This window comes from Rana temporaria, chromosome 4 (genome assembly GCF_905171775.1).
Source record: "Rana temporaria chromosome 4, aRanTem1.1, whole genome shotgun sequence".
Classification (NCBI taxonomy): domain Eukaryota; kingdom Metazoa; phylum Chordata; class Amphibia; order Anura; family Ranidae; genus Rana; species Rana temporaria.
In genome coordinates, this window is record NC_053492.1 from 147,603,481 (window position 1) to 147,619,603 (window position 16,123).

The window sequence follows — 16,123 nt, forward strand, 5'->3', positions numbered from 1 at the left end:
AGCCCATTGATGATGTGCCATGGATACTAAAATCTCCCTACAGGAACAAACTAAAAGTTAAAAGAAAAAGGCTACCACGTGCGCTAAAGCAGTGGTCCATGAGAAAATGTTGGCGGTCCGCAGAGGTTCTGCCGCAAATCAATATTGTGGTGGATGCAGTTGATGCTGTCAGTATGCATTGAAACCTTTTTTTTTTATGCCTCCTCTAGTTCCAGCTTCTCCCTCGGAGTTCACAGGAGCTGGGAGTAGTGGTGCAGAGAATGGGAGGTGAAGAAGTAGGGGACTTCCAATGGCAGCTCTGATAAGACTGTGGGAGGGATCCATGGCTGGATAAGGAAGTGAGATTCAATTGGGGGGGGGGGGGGGGTCAGAGAGCTGGAGCACAGTATGTGTGAGGCATGTGAAATTCATGTTGGTGGTCTGTGAGATTCAAAATTATTAGTTTCATGGTCCGTGAGGACCGAAAGGTTGGTGACCACTGCTCTAAAGTAGGTAAAGAAGGTTTAGGCCCCTTTCACATTAGCGGACCGTTCGTCCGTTTTATTACAAGTCCGTTTACGGACTTGTAATGCATCCCTATGGGATCGCGTCCGTTAGCGGATGGAGCATCCGCTAACGTCCGCAACCATCCGCGTCCGCAAAGATCCGCTTTTGCGGACGGAAGAAAACCCTATTTTTCTTCCGTCAGGCGGAACGGATCGGATTAAGACGGACAGACGGTCCGTCTTCATCCGATTCCCCATAGGGGAGAGCGGAGGAAAGACAGGGCGCTCTCTGCACTGTGTGCGGGGACCGCCCTGTCCGCCGACAGCTCAGCGGGGATTACGGATGATCCCCGCTGAGCCGACGGACACACACGGAGCGGACACAAAAACGATCCGCTCCGTGTGAAAGAGGCCTTAGTGGTAAATTTTGAGTAACATGGACATATTCATTCATAGTTCATGACAGGAAGACTGTGTATAGGAAGCTTGCTTGTTAAAGTGGTTGTAAACCCACTATTTGGACTTTTACCTACAGGTAAGCCTATAATAAGGAGGAGGGAATCCACGGCTGAAGGACCGGCATCCGCCGGACCCTGCCGCTTTTAAATCTCCCGCGCGCACGCGCGGGAGTGACGTCATCGCCGCTCCAGCCAATCACAGCGCTGGAGCGGCGATACCCGGAAGACACGCCGGAGCAAGATGACATCCTGCTCGGCGTGGACCAGGTAAGTGGTACACACCTCGTTCCGAGGTAAGTATTTCATAATAGGCTAGTATGCGGTGCATACTAGCCTATTATGCCTTTTGCGTTGCAGGTTTGGGGGAAAAAAAAAAAAGTTTATGCGGTTTACAACCGCTTTAAATGGTTTGGTTCTGCGGAACCAGTCGCCAGTTTTGTTACATCCTTTTTTTAATTCTGCATTTTAGGTCTCTTGTTTGAACAGGACTGACAAGAAAATGTGTAGAGAAAACTTTAATAATATTCTGCTCAGTCTCATCAGAAAAGCAAATGTTCCCATAATTCTGTTGGACTGTTCTTATAGTAGAAGAAAATTAAATAAAATAAGGACACTGTAGGTAGGGGATAAAGGTTGATGGCTCGAATATTTAAAAAAATAAATTTGTCGACATTTCTGTGTGGTTCTTGTTTTGTGCATTTTCTCACTCAGAATCACTGTTCAGAAATGAATATTCTGTATTACATTTTGTATTGGGTGACAGGTCCTGGGAGTGGCTCCTACAGTCACAAATGTGAATAACTTGCATCTGTAATAATGGAAATTGGGACTCGGTTGAATCATCTTTGTGGCTGAGTTATAATACCTCCATGCATTTTGCTGGTAATGGCTGACTTGCTCATTAAGCTAAAGGATTAAAATGACAAAAAAATGGTTCATATCTAGTGGAGCCACTCAGTTGTTGCTGTAGGCTAAGAAGGTATGAATGTGTACACTTAAATTGAGGTTTAACCACTTAAGACCCGGACCAAAATGCAGGTAAAGGACCCGGCCAGTTTTTGCGATTCGGCACTGTGCCGCTTTAACTGACAATTGCGCAGTCGTGAGACATAGCTCCCAAACAAAATTGGCATCCTTTTTTTTTTTTTTCCCCACAATTAGAGCTTTCTTTTGGTGGTATTTGATCACCTCTGCGGTTTTTATTTTTTGCGCTATAAACAAAAATAGAGCGACAATTTTGAAAAAAATTCAATATTCTTTACATTTTGCTATAATAAATATCCCCCAAAAATATATATATATAAAAAAAAATGTTTTTCCCCCCTCAGATTAGGCCGATACGTATTCTTCTACATATTTTTGGTAAAAAAAATCGCAATAGGAGTTTATCGATTGGTTTGCGCAAAATTTATAGCGTTTACAAAATAGGGGATAGTTTTATTGCATTTTTATAAAAAAATGTTTTTACTACTAATGGCGGCGATCAGTGATTTTTTTTTTTTTTTTTCGTGACTGCGACATTATGGCGCACACATCGGACAATTTTGACACCTTTTTGGGACCATTGTCATTTTCACAGCAAAAAATGCTATAAAAATGCATTGTTTACTGTGAAAATTACAATTGCAGTTTGGGAGTCAACCACTAGGGGGCGCTGAAGGGGTTAAGTGTGACCTCATATGTGTTTCTAACTGTAGGGGGGCGGGGCTGGATGTGTGACGTCACTGATCGCCTTTCCCTATATCAGGCGATCAATGACAGCGCCACAGTGAAGAACAGGGAAGCTGTTTTTACACACAGCTCTCCTCGTTCTTCAGCTCTGGGGTCCGATCGCAGGAACTCCGGCGGCGATCGGGTCCCGCGGCCGTGGTCACGGAGCTTCGGACTGGGTTTGTGGCTGTGCGCCCACGGCTGGGCACTTAAAGACAGGTACGTGCTTGTGCCCAGCCGTGCCATTCTGCCGACGTATATGTGCAGGAGGCGGTCCTTAAGTGGTTAAGCACGTTTCTTAACCACTTAAAGCGGGGGTTCACCCTTAGAGGGCACTTTTCCCCCTTAGATTCCTGCTCGTTATTACTAGGGGAATCGGCTATTTATTTAAAAATAGGTGCAGTACTTACCCGTTTACGAGACGCATCCTCTCCGTCGCTTCCGGGTATGGGCTTCGGGAATGGGCGTTCCTTCTTGATTGACAGGTTTCCGAGAGGCTTCCGACGGTCGCATCCATCGCGTCACGATTTTCCGAAAGAAGCCGAACGTCGGTGCGCAGGCGCAGTATAGAGCCGCACCGACGTTCGGCTTCTTTCGGCTACGAGTGACGCGATGGATGCGACCGTCGGAAGCCTCTCGGAAGACTGTCAATCAAGAAGGAACGCCCGCTCCCGAAGACCATACCCGGAAGCGACGGAAGAAGATGCAGCTCGAAAACGGGTAAGTACTGCACCTATTTTAATACAAATAGCCGATTCCCCTAGACCGAACGAGCAGGAATCTAGGGGAAGAAAAAAAATTTTTTTAGAAATGGGTGAACTCCCGCTTTAAGCCCCGGACCAATATGCTGGCTAAAGACCCAAGGGGTTTTTACAGTTCGGGACTGCGTCGCTTTAAAAGACAATTGCGCGGTCGTGCGACGTGGCTCCCAAACAAAATTGGCATCCTTTTTTCCCCACAAATAGAGCTTTCTTTTGGTGGTATTTGATCACTTCTGCGGTTTTTATTTTTTGCGCTATAAACAAAAATAGAGCGACAATTTAAAAAAAAATTCAATATTTTTTACTTTTTGCTGTAATAAATATCCCCCAAAAACATATATAAAAATTTTTTTTCCCTCAGTTTAGGCCGATACGTATTCTTCTACCTATTTTTGGTAAAAAAAATCGCAATAATCGTTTATCGGTTGGTTTGCGCAAAATTTATAGCGTTTACAAAATAGGGGATAGTTTTTTTGCATTTTTATTTTTTTTATTTTTTTTTACTAGTAATGGCGGCGATCAGCGATTTTTTTTCGTGACTGCGACATTATGGCGGACACTTCGGACAATTTTGACACATTTTTGGGACCATTGTCATTTTCACAGCAAGAAATGCATTTAAATTGCATTCTTTATTGTGAAAATGACAGTTGCAGTTTGGGAGTTAAACACAGGGGGCGCTGTAACATTTAGGGATCACCTAGTGTGTGGTTACTAGTGTAGGGGGGTGTGGCTGTAGGACTGACACCATCGATCGAGTCTTCCCTATATAAGGGATCACTCGATCGATGCGCCGCCACAGTGAAGCACGGGGAAGCCATGTTTACACACGGCTCTCCCCGTTCTTCAGCTCCGGGGAGGGATCGCGACGGAGTGGCAAAAAACAAATAGCCGCGCCGTCGTCCTGGATCGCTCCCCGAGCGGACCCGACCTCCGCATGTACCAGGGGGGGTCCCGATTGGACCCCCCACCCACGTCTAGCAGAGGACGTACAGGTACGTGGATGTGCCTGTCCGTGCCATTCTGCCAACGTAAATGTACATGAGGAGGTCGGGAACTGGTTAAACAGTGTCATCTATACATCGTGAGAGACGGCACAAGAGGAATAGTGCTAAAGTGTGTATATCTTTGTACGAACTGAGAATCGTAGTCTAGTTACTAAAGTTATGTTTATTAATAGTCCGTACACCTAATATCCAGACTGTTTTTTTATTTTTTTTTATCAGATGGGGGAAAAAAAGCCATATTTATTTGGATATAGATTGAAGTCAAATTCAAGCTACGTCAAACTATTCTTAAATGTGCCCTCTCCCCCTTCCTAGCACCTATGATGACTACCGTGTGTAAGAAATGTGTATATACTTACCTACTTTCAGGCTGCTCTAGTTGGGTCATGTCATCTCCCCTGTGTCAGCCAGTAGCAGCTGCAGGGGAATAGAGAGTACTTAACAACAGTTGCAATGCTTGGGAGTAGTGACATCACCCATAGGATCATACGACCCATCCATTATTGATGCTCCCTCTTTTCCACTGCAGCCACCACTGGCTCACACGGGTTCCACCTGATCACGTGATCAGGCGGAAGCTGACTGAAAATAAGTATATACATCTAGCTTACACAGGTTTAGTCATCATAGGTGTTAGGAGGGGGAGAGAGCATTTTAAGGATTAGTTACATGTAGGCTGTTTTTCTTACTTTTACCAATGGTGGACTTTCTGCCACATTTAAAACCTCTGGATATTGATTAATCATTTGTGGACTTTCTACAGCATATAAAGGGTTTGAATTTAGTTAAGGCCTCCTGAACATTTTAAAGGGTTTGTTACTCCAACATTTCATATTTCTGATATGTGGCTGCTGTATCATGTACTTGTATGAAGAAGTAGCCTGTTCTCTTGTATTGCATCCTTTATGTGAAATCCCTGGTGTTCCCGCCAGTCCCTTTTGCTTTCCTAATAAATACTGACCACACTAAGCAGGAGAGAACATGGTGGCCAGTTCTCTAGCTGTGCTGGGAACTCGGTATGCTCTCATCCAATAATCGGACATCCTGACATGCTTCTCCTGCACAGCCATTTGCTGGGGCGATCAGTGTACTGCAGCTTCCCCCTCCCCCCAGCACTTATGCAGCTGAGAACAGAGGGAATGTGATCACTTATAGAAAAGAGAAGAAAAGTTTTTTTTTTAAGTTCTATAAAAAAAAAAAAAAAAGGTTTTGCGTTTAATTTCTATTATATACTAAATGGGTAGTTTTACAAAAACTCTAAATAAGTGAATTAAACCTTTGTTGTGTGCTACTTTTTGATCTGTTACATTTAACAGTAAAGGTGTTTTGTTTTATCTGTTTGATTATTGCAAAAAATGACTTGTTGATCCTGCCAGATATCTTGTAAGCCGATAACATCCTGTGCTCTCTGGCAATGCAGATGTTATCAGATAAGCATTGTTTCCAGTTCTCTCTGTGCACTACAGAATACCCCTCTTCTTGTTATAGAGGTGAGAAGAGGAGGTGTTCTGGAGTCCTAAAACACTATAGAGCAGGGGTGTCAAACTGGGGGCCCTCCAGATGTTGCAAAACTACAAGTCCCATGAGGCATTGCAAGGCTAACAGTTACAAGCATGACTCTCACAGGCAGAGGCATGATGGGACTTGTAGTTTCGGAACAGCTGGAGGGCCGCCAGTTTGACACCCCTGCTATAGAGTGAGTGTATATTGTGGCCCATATAAGTATGTTACAGAATGACCAGGTTAATGTAAAGGAAAAAGAAAACAAATGCAGCTTTCACTGGTAAGCTGCATTATATTACATATAATGTATATTGCTGGTTTTAGATGCCCTTTGAAAAGGTTGTTTTATTAGGCCCATAGCTGAAATGTAAAGATTTGTCTGATTTGGGTCATTCCAGGGTTACACAACAGTTAAATAATGTTGGCTAAATAGGCATTTGGGCAATTGACCACTACATTTTAATTGCAACTTTTATGTGATTTACATAATTGCTTTTGATTACGAAAATGCAAGGTTTATATAGAAATATGTGTTGTCATGTAGTGGCAGTGCCGTGGTCAGAGACAAGTGAGAATTGGTGGTGTAGTTTAATAATTAATCTGTGAAATCTGACTTTAAATGACCCTCTTGTGTTTCCAGAACAAATATAGTGAACAGTGCTGACAGCACGCTACTGCACAGCTTTGATCTACCTAAAGTAATCGGCCTTGAAATATCTCCAAAGAACACAATCCTGGCAACATGGCAGACCTACACAAGTAAGTAAATGTCAGCATGACCAATTGGCAAATAGTGACACTGGAGACGCAAAGCGACGCTGACCTCCTCTAATCTGGCCTTATTTACAAAAATAAATAATGTAAAGGGCATAAAATACTTTGCCAATGGAGACAATCGCTGTTCCTTTTCTATCTAGTGAAGACAGAAAATCTTCACAATCCTTCCTTCTTTAAGCAACAATTCCAGACCAGCAAGGAATGGTCATAATAATTCTGCAAATTTTGCCAGTGTACTAAAATCTGTTAATTTTTCTTTTTTTAATAATCTTCACAATGTCCCTAACTGCCAGATGGAGCAGAGTTACAGATACGACTGCAGCCTCTTGGCAAGAAATCCTCCCTCACAACTATATATTGCTTCTTTGTTGCCAGGAGATGGCACTAGAGAGGGAGGTGTGAATGTTTAATTCATAAAAAAGGATTAGTTTGACTTTTTAAAATGTATGTAAATCTTACAAATTAAAATGGTATTAAACACTTAGGCCCCTATTCATACCGAGGCGTATTTCAGGCGTTTTAGCGCTAAAAATAGCGCATAAATAATGCCTGAAATACTCCTGCCCCAGCATTCTCAATGTGAAAGCCCGAGGGCTTTCACAATGAGGCGATGCGCTGGCGGGAGAAAAAAAATCTCCTGCAAGCAGCATCTTTAGAGCGTTGAGAGGAGCGGTGTGTATACCGCTCCTTCCCATTGAAAACAATGGGACACCGCGGTAATACGCCTCTGCAGAGGCTTATTGCTGTCGGTATTAACCCATTTTTGCTAGCGGGGGTTAATATCGCACCGCTAGCGGCCGAATACCGCAGCAGTTCCGCGGCAATTCCGAAGGTATAGCGCTGCTAGACACTGCCCCAGTGTGAAAGGGGCCTTTAGGACCGAAATTTGGTGTTTACAAGTTAAAAACATATTTTTTTTTTTTGCTTGCTAGAAAATTACTTGGAACCCCCAAACATATATTGTGTGTGTGTGTGTGTGTATGTATGTATGTAATATATATATATAATTACTCTAGAGTATAAAATGGCGGTCGTTGCAATGCTTTTTGTCACATCGTATTTGCGAAGCGGCCTTACAAGCGCATTTGGGTCACTTTTATTCTTATTACACCACCGCTGATAAAAGTGATCTTGTGGTGAATCCGTCACAGACTACTTTTATCTTGAAGCAGGCCGCCTGCTCTTGAAGAGGATACCGGGGTTATGGTAGCTAGGTGCTACCATAACGGTATTCCTCTTCAAAATAGCGACATATAACGATAGCGGGTGGTCTGTAAGTGGTTAAACCCTTTTTAGTGCAGTACATTGAGCACAATAAACACTTCCCAGTAAAGTACGGTATTTGTTAAATTTCTTACCCCAGCACTTGCAGTTTACAATGTTCAGTGCTGTTGGCTCTTACTCTCTCAGTACTGCTTCCTTAAACATCTGGTCTTCACAGGAAAGAGATAACAGTGGATAGCAGTCAGTCAGTCTGTTAGCTTGGAGGAACAGGGAAGTGCCTTGCCATCCTAAACTACAAGGCTTTTTGTTTCTATTGATGCATACATTGTAGAGGGATGCAGTCATGGCACAAGCTTAAAGCGGGGGTTCACCCTTAGAGGGCACTTTTTCCCCTTAGTTTCCTGCTCGTTTTCTCTAGGGGAATCGGCTATTTGTTTTAAAATATGTGCAGTACTTACCCGTTTACGAGATGCATCTTCTCCGTCGCTTCCGGGTATGGGCTGCGGGAATGGGCGTTCCTTCTTGATTGACAGTCTTCCGAGAGGCTTCCGACGGTCGCATCCATCGCGTCACGATTTTCCGAAAGAAGCCGAACGTCGGTGCGCAGGCGCAGTATAGAGCCGCACCGACGTTCGGCTTCTTTCGGCTACGAGTGACGCGATGGATGCGACCGTCGGAAGCCTCTCGGAAGACTGTCAATCAAGAAGGAACGCCCACTCCCGAAGACCCATACCCGGAAGCGACGGAAGAAGATGCAGCTCGAAAACGGGTAAGTACTGCTCATATTTTAATACAAATAGCCGATTCCCCTAGACCGAACGAGCAGGAATCTAAGGGGAGAAAAAAAAAAATTTAATACATGGGTGAACTCCCGCTTTAAAGCAGTAAACCGTCACAAACATTTAAAAAAAAAAAACCCTGCAAGAGAAAGGCATAATAAGCTAGTATGCACAGCATACTAGCCCATTATGTGTCACTTACCTGAGAACGAAGCCCCCGAAGTCCTCCATGATCCCATCCACCGCCATGTCCCCTCGGAGCTTTTTTCCGGTTATCGTCGCTCCGACGCTGCGCAGAATTCCGGCATCTACAGGTAACAAGCCCTGCACGGTCAGTGTGCCTGTGGTACATTCCTTTCTGCATGTATCTCCTAAACCGTGTAGGTTTAGGAGATATTGCAAACACCTACAGGTAAGCCTTAATCTAGGCTTACCTGTTGGTGAAAGTGGCTTAAGAGGGTATACAATCACTTTAAAGTACAACTAAAGGCCAAACTTTTTTTTTTTTTGTATTGGATAGGGTGGAGAGAGGTTAGAACTCCTGTAAGATTCACTTTCTTTATTTGTCCTCATTATCATTAAAAGTGAAACTAAAAGAAATTCCCAAATTTTGGGTTGTCCCCAGAAAAGTAATATAGGGGAAATCTTCCAATGGAAACACTAATTCTGGGGGACCTAGGGGATTCCCTTTAATTTTCAGGGATTTCCTCTCATTTCCGGTTCTGGTTAACGCTGCTAAATATCCCTGCAAGGCTCTGACACTTTAATTTGATGTCTTGATCCACATGGATTAAATCCACTGGATTTCATGTAGAGCACTGGCCGTTCCTTGAATTCATTGATGCCAATGCCTGTGTTGTCATGAACACGCATTTAAACCTAAGCAAGTGATTTAGGCCATGTGATTAAAAGCCAGACAGTCCCCCGGCAATGACTTATTTTTATTTCTTTTATTTCCATCACTGTCACTTTTGCTTGACTGCTACATCTTGGGGGGGGGGGGGGATATAGAGAAAAAAATAAAAGGTTTTAGTATTATGTAGTAGTTTGGTGTACAATTTTTGTTTCTTTATTAACCTGAGCTCTTTGGCTGTGCCTAATACATCCAGGATCACAAACGCTTGTCTGTAGCAATGGCTGTGAGCTTGTGTGTCTCTTGTACAGCCAGCTCCCGACTTTTTGTAAAAGTGATCAGATGGCTGAAGAAGCCGCTGATCCCTCTTGCCAGACTCAATAAAAGCCATTATCTGCCTTTGCAGCAGCTGCCTCCAAAGTTTTTTCCTTTCGTGGATGAGCCAATACTCGCACTAAAATATTCAAATTTCCACCATTCACCCAACCTCAGCATTCACATAAAACCAGAGGACATTATATTTTCCCCCATTTGCACAACAACCGCCACTTTATACATTGTGCAAGAAATACCTAAAACTATTGAGAGAATTCTGGGCAATTTGCACACAATGAATGTACTGCGTTTTTGCTAGACACATAGTGGTGCAAAGTGTTTATAAATAGGCCCCTTATTGATGTATATATCTATACTTCTTAACATTTACTCTTTCGCTCCTTTTTAAAAGCTGGGAAGGATGGTACAGCAGGTGTTCCTAATCTACAACTGTATGACCTGAAAACTGGAAAGTGTGTGAAATCCTTCATTCAGAAAAAGATGCAGAATTGGTAAGTTTCTGACCAAGAAGTACGGAAAAGTTAATTTTAGGCTGCATAGCAGTTCATGTAATCAATGTATATTTTACTTTTATTTTACTTAACATCTTTAGAACCATAAACCTTCAACATTGTTACTGTTGCCTGCACAAACACTTGAAAATATCAGAGAAATGACCAGATTGTGTTCTTTCTAATGGGCCTCTTGCTTGTCCCATATATTGTAAGGAAAATTCATATTATGTGCAATTAGTGTTTTTTCTAAAATATTGGTTGTCCACCCAGCAAGAACTCCTTGGTGAGAACTCTGTAGGGCTTGCTCCCTCTCCTGGTCAATGGTCTCAGCTACTCTGTGAGCCAAGGTAAACGGGATGGAAATCAGAAAGAGGAAGGTAAACTGCCAATTCTCAATCTAGTGAGTACATCTGGAGATGTTACCATAAAGAGTACCTGTCAGCCCATCATTTTAATCCTAGATATGCTTAATAGTTAATAAAGGATAAGTTCAGTGAAAAAAATGCAAATTTTTTTGCAGGTTAAAAAAAAAAAAGTACAATTTTTCAAGCCTGAAAAGCATTGTACAAGTGATCAGCATATCGCGGGTGCCATGCAGGACTCCTACGTACTACAGGCAGGGAGCTTCACACAGACAGGAAGAATCGATGAACTACCACAGCGATCATCGGCACCCTTGTGGTTGGGAACTACAAGCCGTGTATAGAAAAAAGAAAACAAATGCGTTGTCTTGAAATAACAAACAATAGCAGCTGGCACAGCAAAAGATCAATCTGTGAAATTAACAAAGTAAAAATGGTATAGTGCAGCGCTAAATCTAATGATTAAAAAGAGTGGGACTCCTGCTGTTCAGACAAAAGCTGATAGCGGAGATTCACTAAAGTGCAAAAAAAAAAAAAAAAAATATATATATATATATATATATATATATATATATATATATATATATAAAATGAATCTAATGACACTCAATTTGACTAATACGTGATAAACAATAACACATCTATATGAAACAAAGGTGCATGTGCATATTTATATAGTCCATAAAGTGATTCCAGTGGATAAGGTGACTTTCCAAAGTGAATAGTTGTAAACCAGTTTGTCTGTAGATATTCCACCACCAATATAAATAAAGAGGCTTACCAGACACATTGAACCCAACTAGGCATACGCCCAATGAGTCAACAGAGCTTTTGGTGTAGCACACCCAGGGGAGAGAAGTATGTCGGCATCCACAGCTTCCAATGTGGACATATGAAGCGGAGGTCTGTCACACTTTTGTCACCAATAGGTCTCAACCAGGGATGTAGTGACCAAAACTCAAAGGCATTTCATCCAAATAGTACATTGATAAAAGGAGAGAATAGGAAAGTGTGATACCATGTAGACAAAAAATATATTTATTGTATAAGTAAAAATGGACACTCACATTTGAGAAGGTGTTAAAAGCATGTAGATACAATCAAATAATTGCAGTGGCTTCAGCAGAGCCCCCGACGCGTTTTATCCTAATAAGACATCATCTGGAGTCAGTCATTTTATCCACAGGAATCACTTTATGGACTTTATAAATATGCACATGCACCTTTGTTTCATGTAAATGTGTTATTGTTCAGCACGTATTAGTCACATTGAGTGTCATTATTAGATTCATTTTCTATGTTTTTTTATTTTTTTTTGCACTTTAGTGAATCTTCGCTATCGGCTTTTGTCTGAACAGCAGTCCCACTCTTTTTCAATTATTAGATTTAGCGCTGCACTATACCATTTTTACTGGGAACTACAAGCCGACTCTGCAAATGAACGACGCAGCACCTCACATGGCTATGTTTATTTTAAATTGCGATGACGCCCCCACTCGCTGTCACAACGGGGGAGGGAGGGTATGCTGGGGCATTTGTAACATGTTACAAAAGGTGTACTTATCCTTTATTGCGACAGTCCCATATATTGTAAGGAAATTCATATTATGTGCAATTGTTTTTTCTAAAATATTGATTTCTGAAAAATTTGTGCAGGGTTTCCTTTTTTCTTTGTGTTTTTACACTGCTACTTTTCCATCCCACCCAGCTAAAAACACGAGCCTTTGGCAGCTACAGCCGACACTATATTTTGGTGGATTAAATCACTTTGCAACTTTAGGGTTTCCAATATATACAGCTGTAATTGTCTTTTCCTTCTTACAAGGCCATAAATGGATTCCACAGTTCTGCAGTCTAGCTAAGGGTGACACGGTGGGGTTGATTTACGAAAGTGAAATGTGCTAAAGTTTCTCTTTGTAAAAAAATACCCAATCATGTGCAAAAAACTGCATATTTGCTTGCGCATGATTGGATGATGGAAGTCTGCAGAGCTTCAGGATTCACTAAGCTCTGGGGCAAATTCTCTTGCAATGTCTTGCAGAGTGAGCAACTGTTTTCCCTTTAGTAAATCAACCCCAATCTCTCAGCTTTGTAATGGTTGTGGCATTTGGTGAAAAGTGGAAATTCTACATTTCTGTCCTTAATCTGGTCTATTAATAATGAGTTACACCATAATTATAGGTAAAGTCTTAACACATTGGATTTGTATGCACTGCAAAGCTTACTGTTCTGCTACTGTACAAGCAAACATACCCCTCACTTTTCCAGCACTTAGGCGCAGACTTCCAGTGGTTGCTGGCTGCTCCACAGATTCCATGTTTAGACAGAAAATAAGAAAAGGAAGCCACTCTATTTTTAAGTCTTGTATATAAATGTATTGAAATATCCGATGCACAGACTGTTCCACCGAATCATGCAGCCTTTAATGCCTTTCAATGCATCTGTTGTACCAATAGGCTCCCGATGTAGTGAACCAAGTTAGAGGCTGCAGGAGAACATTGGATAGTCCAATAAATTCAGGCTTTTAAATGGGGGAGCAGCTTTCTTTTCGTCTAAATGTGGAACATTGGATTATTATTATTTTTTTTTTCATTTAGTTTATTCTCATGTTTGAAAAAAACGACATGAACAAAAAACACCTGGTGCGTAGAGCACGGTAAAACCCCTCATTGATTTTTTGACAGGCAGACCAAAATGTTGGTAAAAAATATATATTTTATTATAACATGGTAAAATAGTACAAATCATCAATGAACACCTTATAGTATTAATACAATTATTAATAGAAGATCATGATACATAATACCCAAAATAATGCATTCTATATGTCTGCCACATACTGGTGGAATAGCTGTTGTACAGACTGGCGTAGACACCTTGCATGTTTCAGACTAATTCTAGTCTTTCAGAGGTTTTATGTCAAATGGGTAGTAGTTGTTCTACAATATAAATATATTAGTAATATATAGGGTCAAAACAACTAATCTCACAGCCAATTAGTTGGCCTTTATACAGAATGCATTATTTGTTTACATATCAGGAAATATAGTGCAGCACACATATAGCTCAGTACACCGTCCGTACATATCAGTAAGTGCTTGTGAACGTGTGGGGAGCAATGCCTCATGGGACATGTAGTCCTGGGCAGGAAGTGAGTTCTGGGCTGCTCTGTGCCAAACCATTACACAATACATGTTTGTTTAAAAAGGAAAAAAAAAAAATATATATATATATATATATATATATATATATATATATATATATATATATATATATATACACACACGTATACTTTAAAGACTGTGTGCAGGAAGATCAGAATCTGAACCCCTAGAGAAGGTGGAGGCTGGTAGACTTGGAGGTAATATGGGGGGGGGGGGGCAGGAGGACAGAGGAGAGCTGCGGATGATGGAGGCACATAAACTGACTACGATGTCAGGGCTCATTAGCCATCATAAACTGTGGTCAGTTTACAGAGAGGGCGAAGGATCAACCAGGAATTTTAGGCTCTACAGGGCCCAAATTACACAGCACAAGCACTATGTTGCTGTTCATGCTTTAAGGAAACAGGGTCCTTTATTTTTTGGTAACACTTTAATTTTCTGACTAAAGTTTACATTTCTAATCTATTTTCACAATTGTTTCGTTACCGGCAATTACATCAATTCTATCTGTTGGGAAACATGACTGTGACCATCTTTACTCTTTAATTGTTTTACGTTTTTCTCATAAAAAAAAACTGTTTTATAATTTATATTTTTGCATTTAAAAATCATACCCATTATTTATATTAACTTCCTGGTCTAATTGCTCTTGCTTGTCTATGCTGTTGTATTTTAATTCACCGTTTTTATCTGGCTATCGTTTGTTTATTAAACCCAATAAACATTTAAAAAAAAAAACTCTCTTGGGTTTCTCCAGGTCTCCTTGCTGGTCTGAGGATGAAAAGATATGTGCCAGGAATGTAAACAATGAAGTGCACTTCTTCGAAGACAACCGTTTTGGTATGGTAATAATTAGCAACATAGGAAAGCATACCAGCTAGTAAAACTCTCTTGTGCCCCAACATTATTACCGTATATAAATCCAGATTTCCCTAAAATGTGAGATGCTTGCCACTAGTGATACAGGTCCTCTCTATGATTGTTACTTAGAATTTGACAACAAAAAGATATAGAATAAAACCCTTCTGGCTCACTGGTAGAACACCTGTTATAACCTCTTCTACCTAGCAGTTGTGAATACCGTATATTGCTTGTGCGAAAATGTATTTACTGTGTTGAGAACCGAAATGCACCAGGCCGAGACTAATTTAAATGCTTGGCCACGACTGTGCTACGTTTGGAAAAAGAGCTATCGCACCACGATGCAGGGTCTTGCAGAGTACTGTGACCCATGGTTTCATCAGTTTCTAGTAAAAGGAGATTTAAGTGGCAGTGTTGCCAAATACAGCTGATGTGTACAGCTGCCATAATATATGGAGGTTTTACTTATAAAAGATTGTGATGGTAGTACACTGCTGTCTGAAGTTTGAGATATATAAGCATAACTAATGACAAAAGTATAGGGCATTGTGTTGGGACTGTAATCCTCGGCATACAAGTTAGTTAATATGTAAAATACATTGTAAAATTTTGTTTCATTTTTATAAGTCGCACAATCAATGGTTGTATGATTTTTAATGAGCGCTGTGTAATGGTTTTGCATAACTGATAAATGGTCAAACACCAATAAGATTTAGATCCCTGATTATAAGCAACATAATATAATCGTATAACATTACTTCCTGCTGCATGTATGATCTTCATTTCAAATAATTGTTTCAACACCATTCTTGTCACAAATGTGTGACGGAAATCTCAGATCCCTTTTTGTCATATGCCTTGGAACATTGTATTTTCTTTTAGGACTTCTGTATATGGGCGCAAGAAAAAATGCTCCAGATATGCTGCCAGAAAAATGCCTCGAATGATGCGTTTTTATGTGTGTACACGCAAGTATTGCGTTTAGATGCATATAAATGTAAACTAATTCTGTTGGCAAGAGTATGCATTTATTTTAGCCACTGGAATACATTTATGCGCATAAGCATGCGTTGACTCAAATATGGGTGTGTGGGTGTGAATTACATTGGAATACATCTCTCTGAATTGCAGGTTTGGGGCTTTTTTTTTCTGAACCATGTTCTAAAATACACCTGTAAACAAAACAATGTGCATATGCCCATTCGATAACCTAGAGTTGCTTGCAGAGGCATAAAAAAAAAAAATGCAGCATTCTTTCTGACTTTGTGTCTGAGCCCTTGTATGTAAATGAAGATTGCTCTTTCCTGGCAGACAGGATTCATGCTCTGGCACAGAGCAGCTAATTTTAA

General features: G+C 41.0%; 1 protein-coding gene across 2 annotated transcripts in view; it reads left to right on the forward strand.

The window, feature by feature from the left end:
* The window catches only part of EIF2A (eukaryotic translation initiation factor 2A), a 62,328-nt gene that overhangs the window by 15,794 nt on the left and 30,411 nt on the right, over positions 1–16,123 (forward strand). For both annotated transcript variants that reach the window (XM_040349154.1, XM_040349155.1), the window contains exons 4-6: positions 6,565–6,683; positions 10,285–10,384; positions 14,671–14,753. In XM_040349154.1, the coding sequence (XP_040205088.1) occupies positions 6,565–6,683; positions 10,285–10,384; positions 14,671–14,753 (302 nt within the window). The remainder of the gene's footprint in view (positions 1–6,564; positions 6,684–10,284; positions 10,385–14,670; positions 14,754–16,123) is intronic.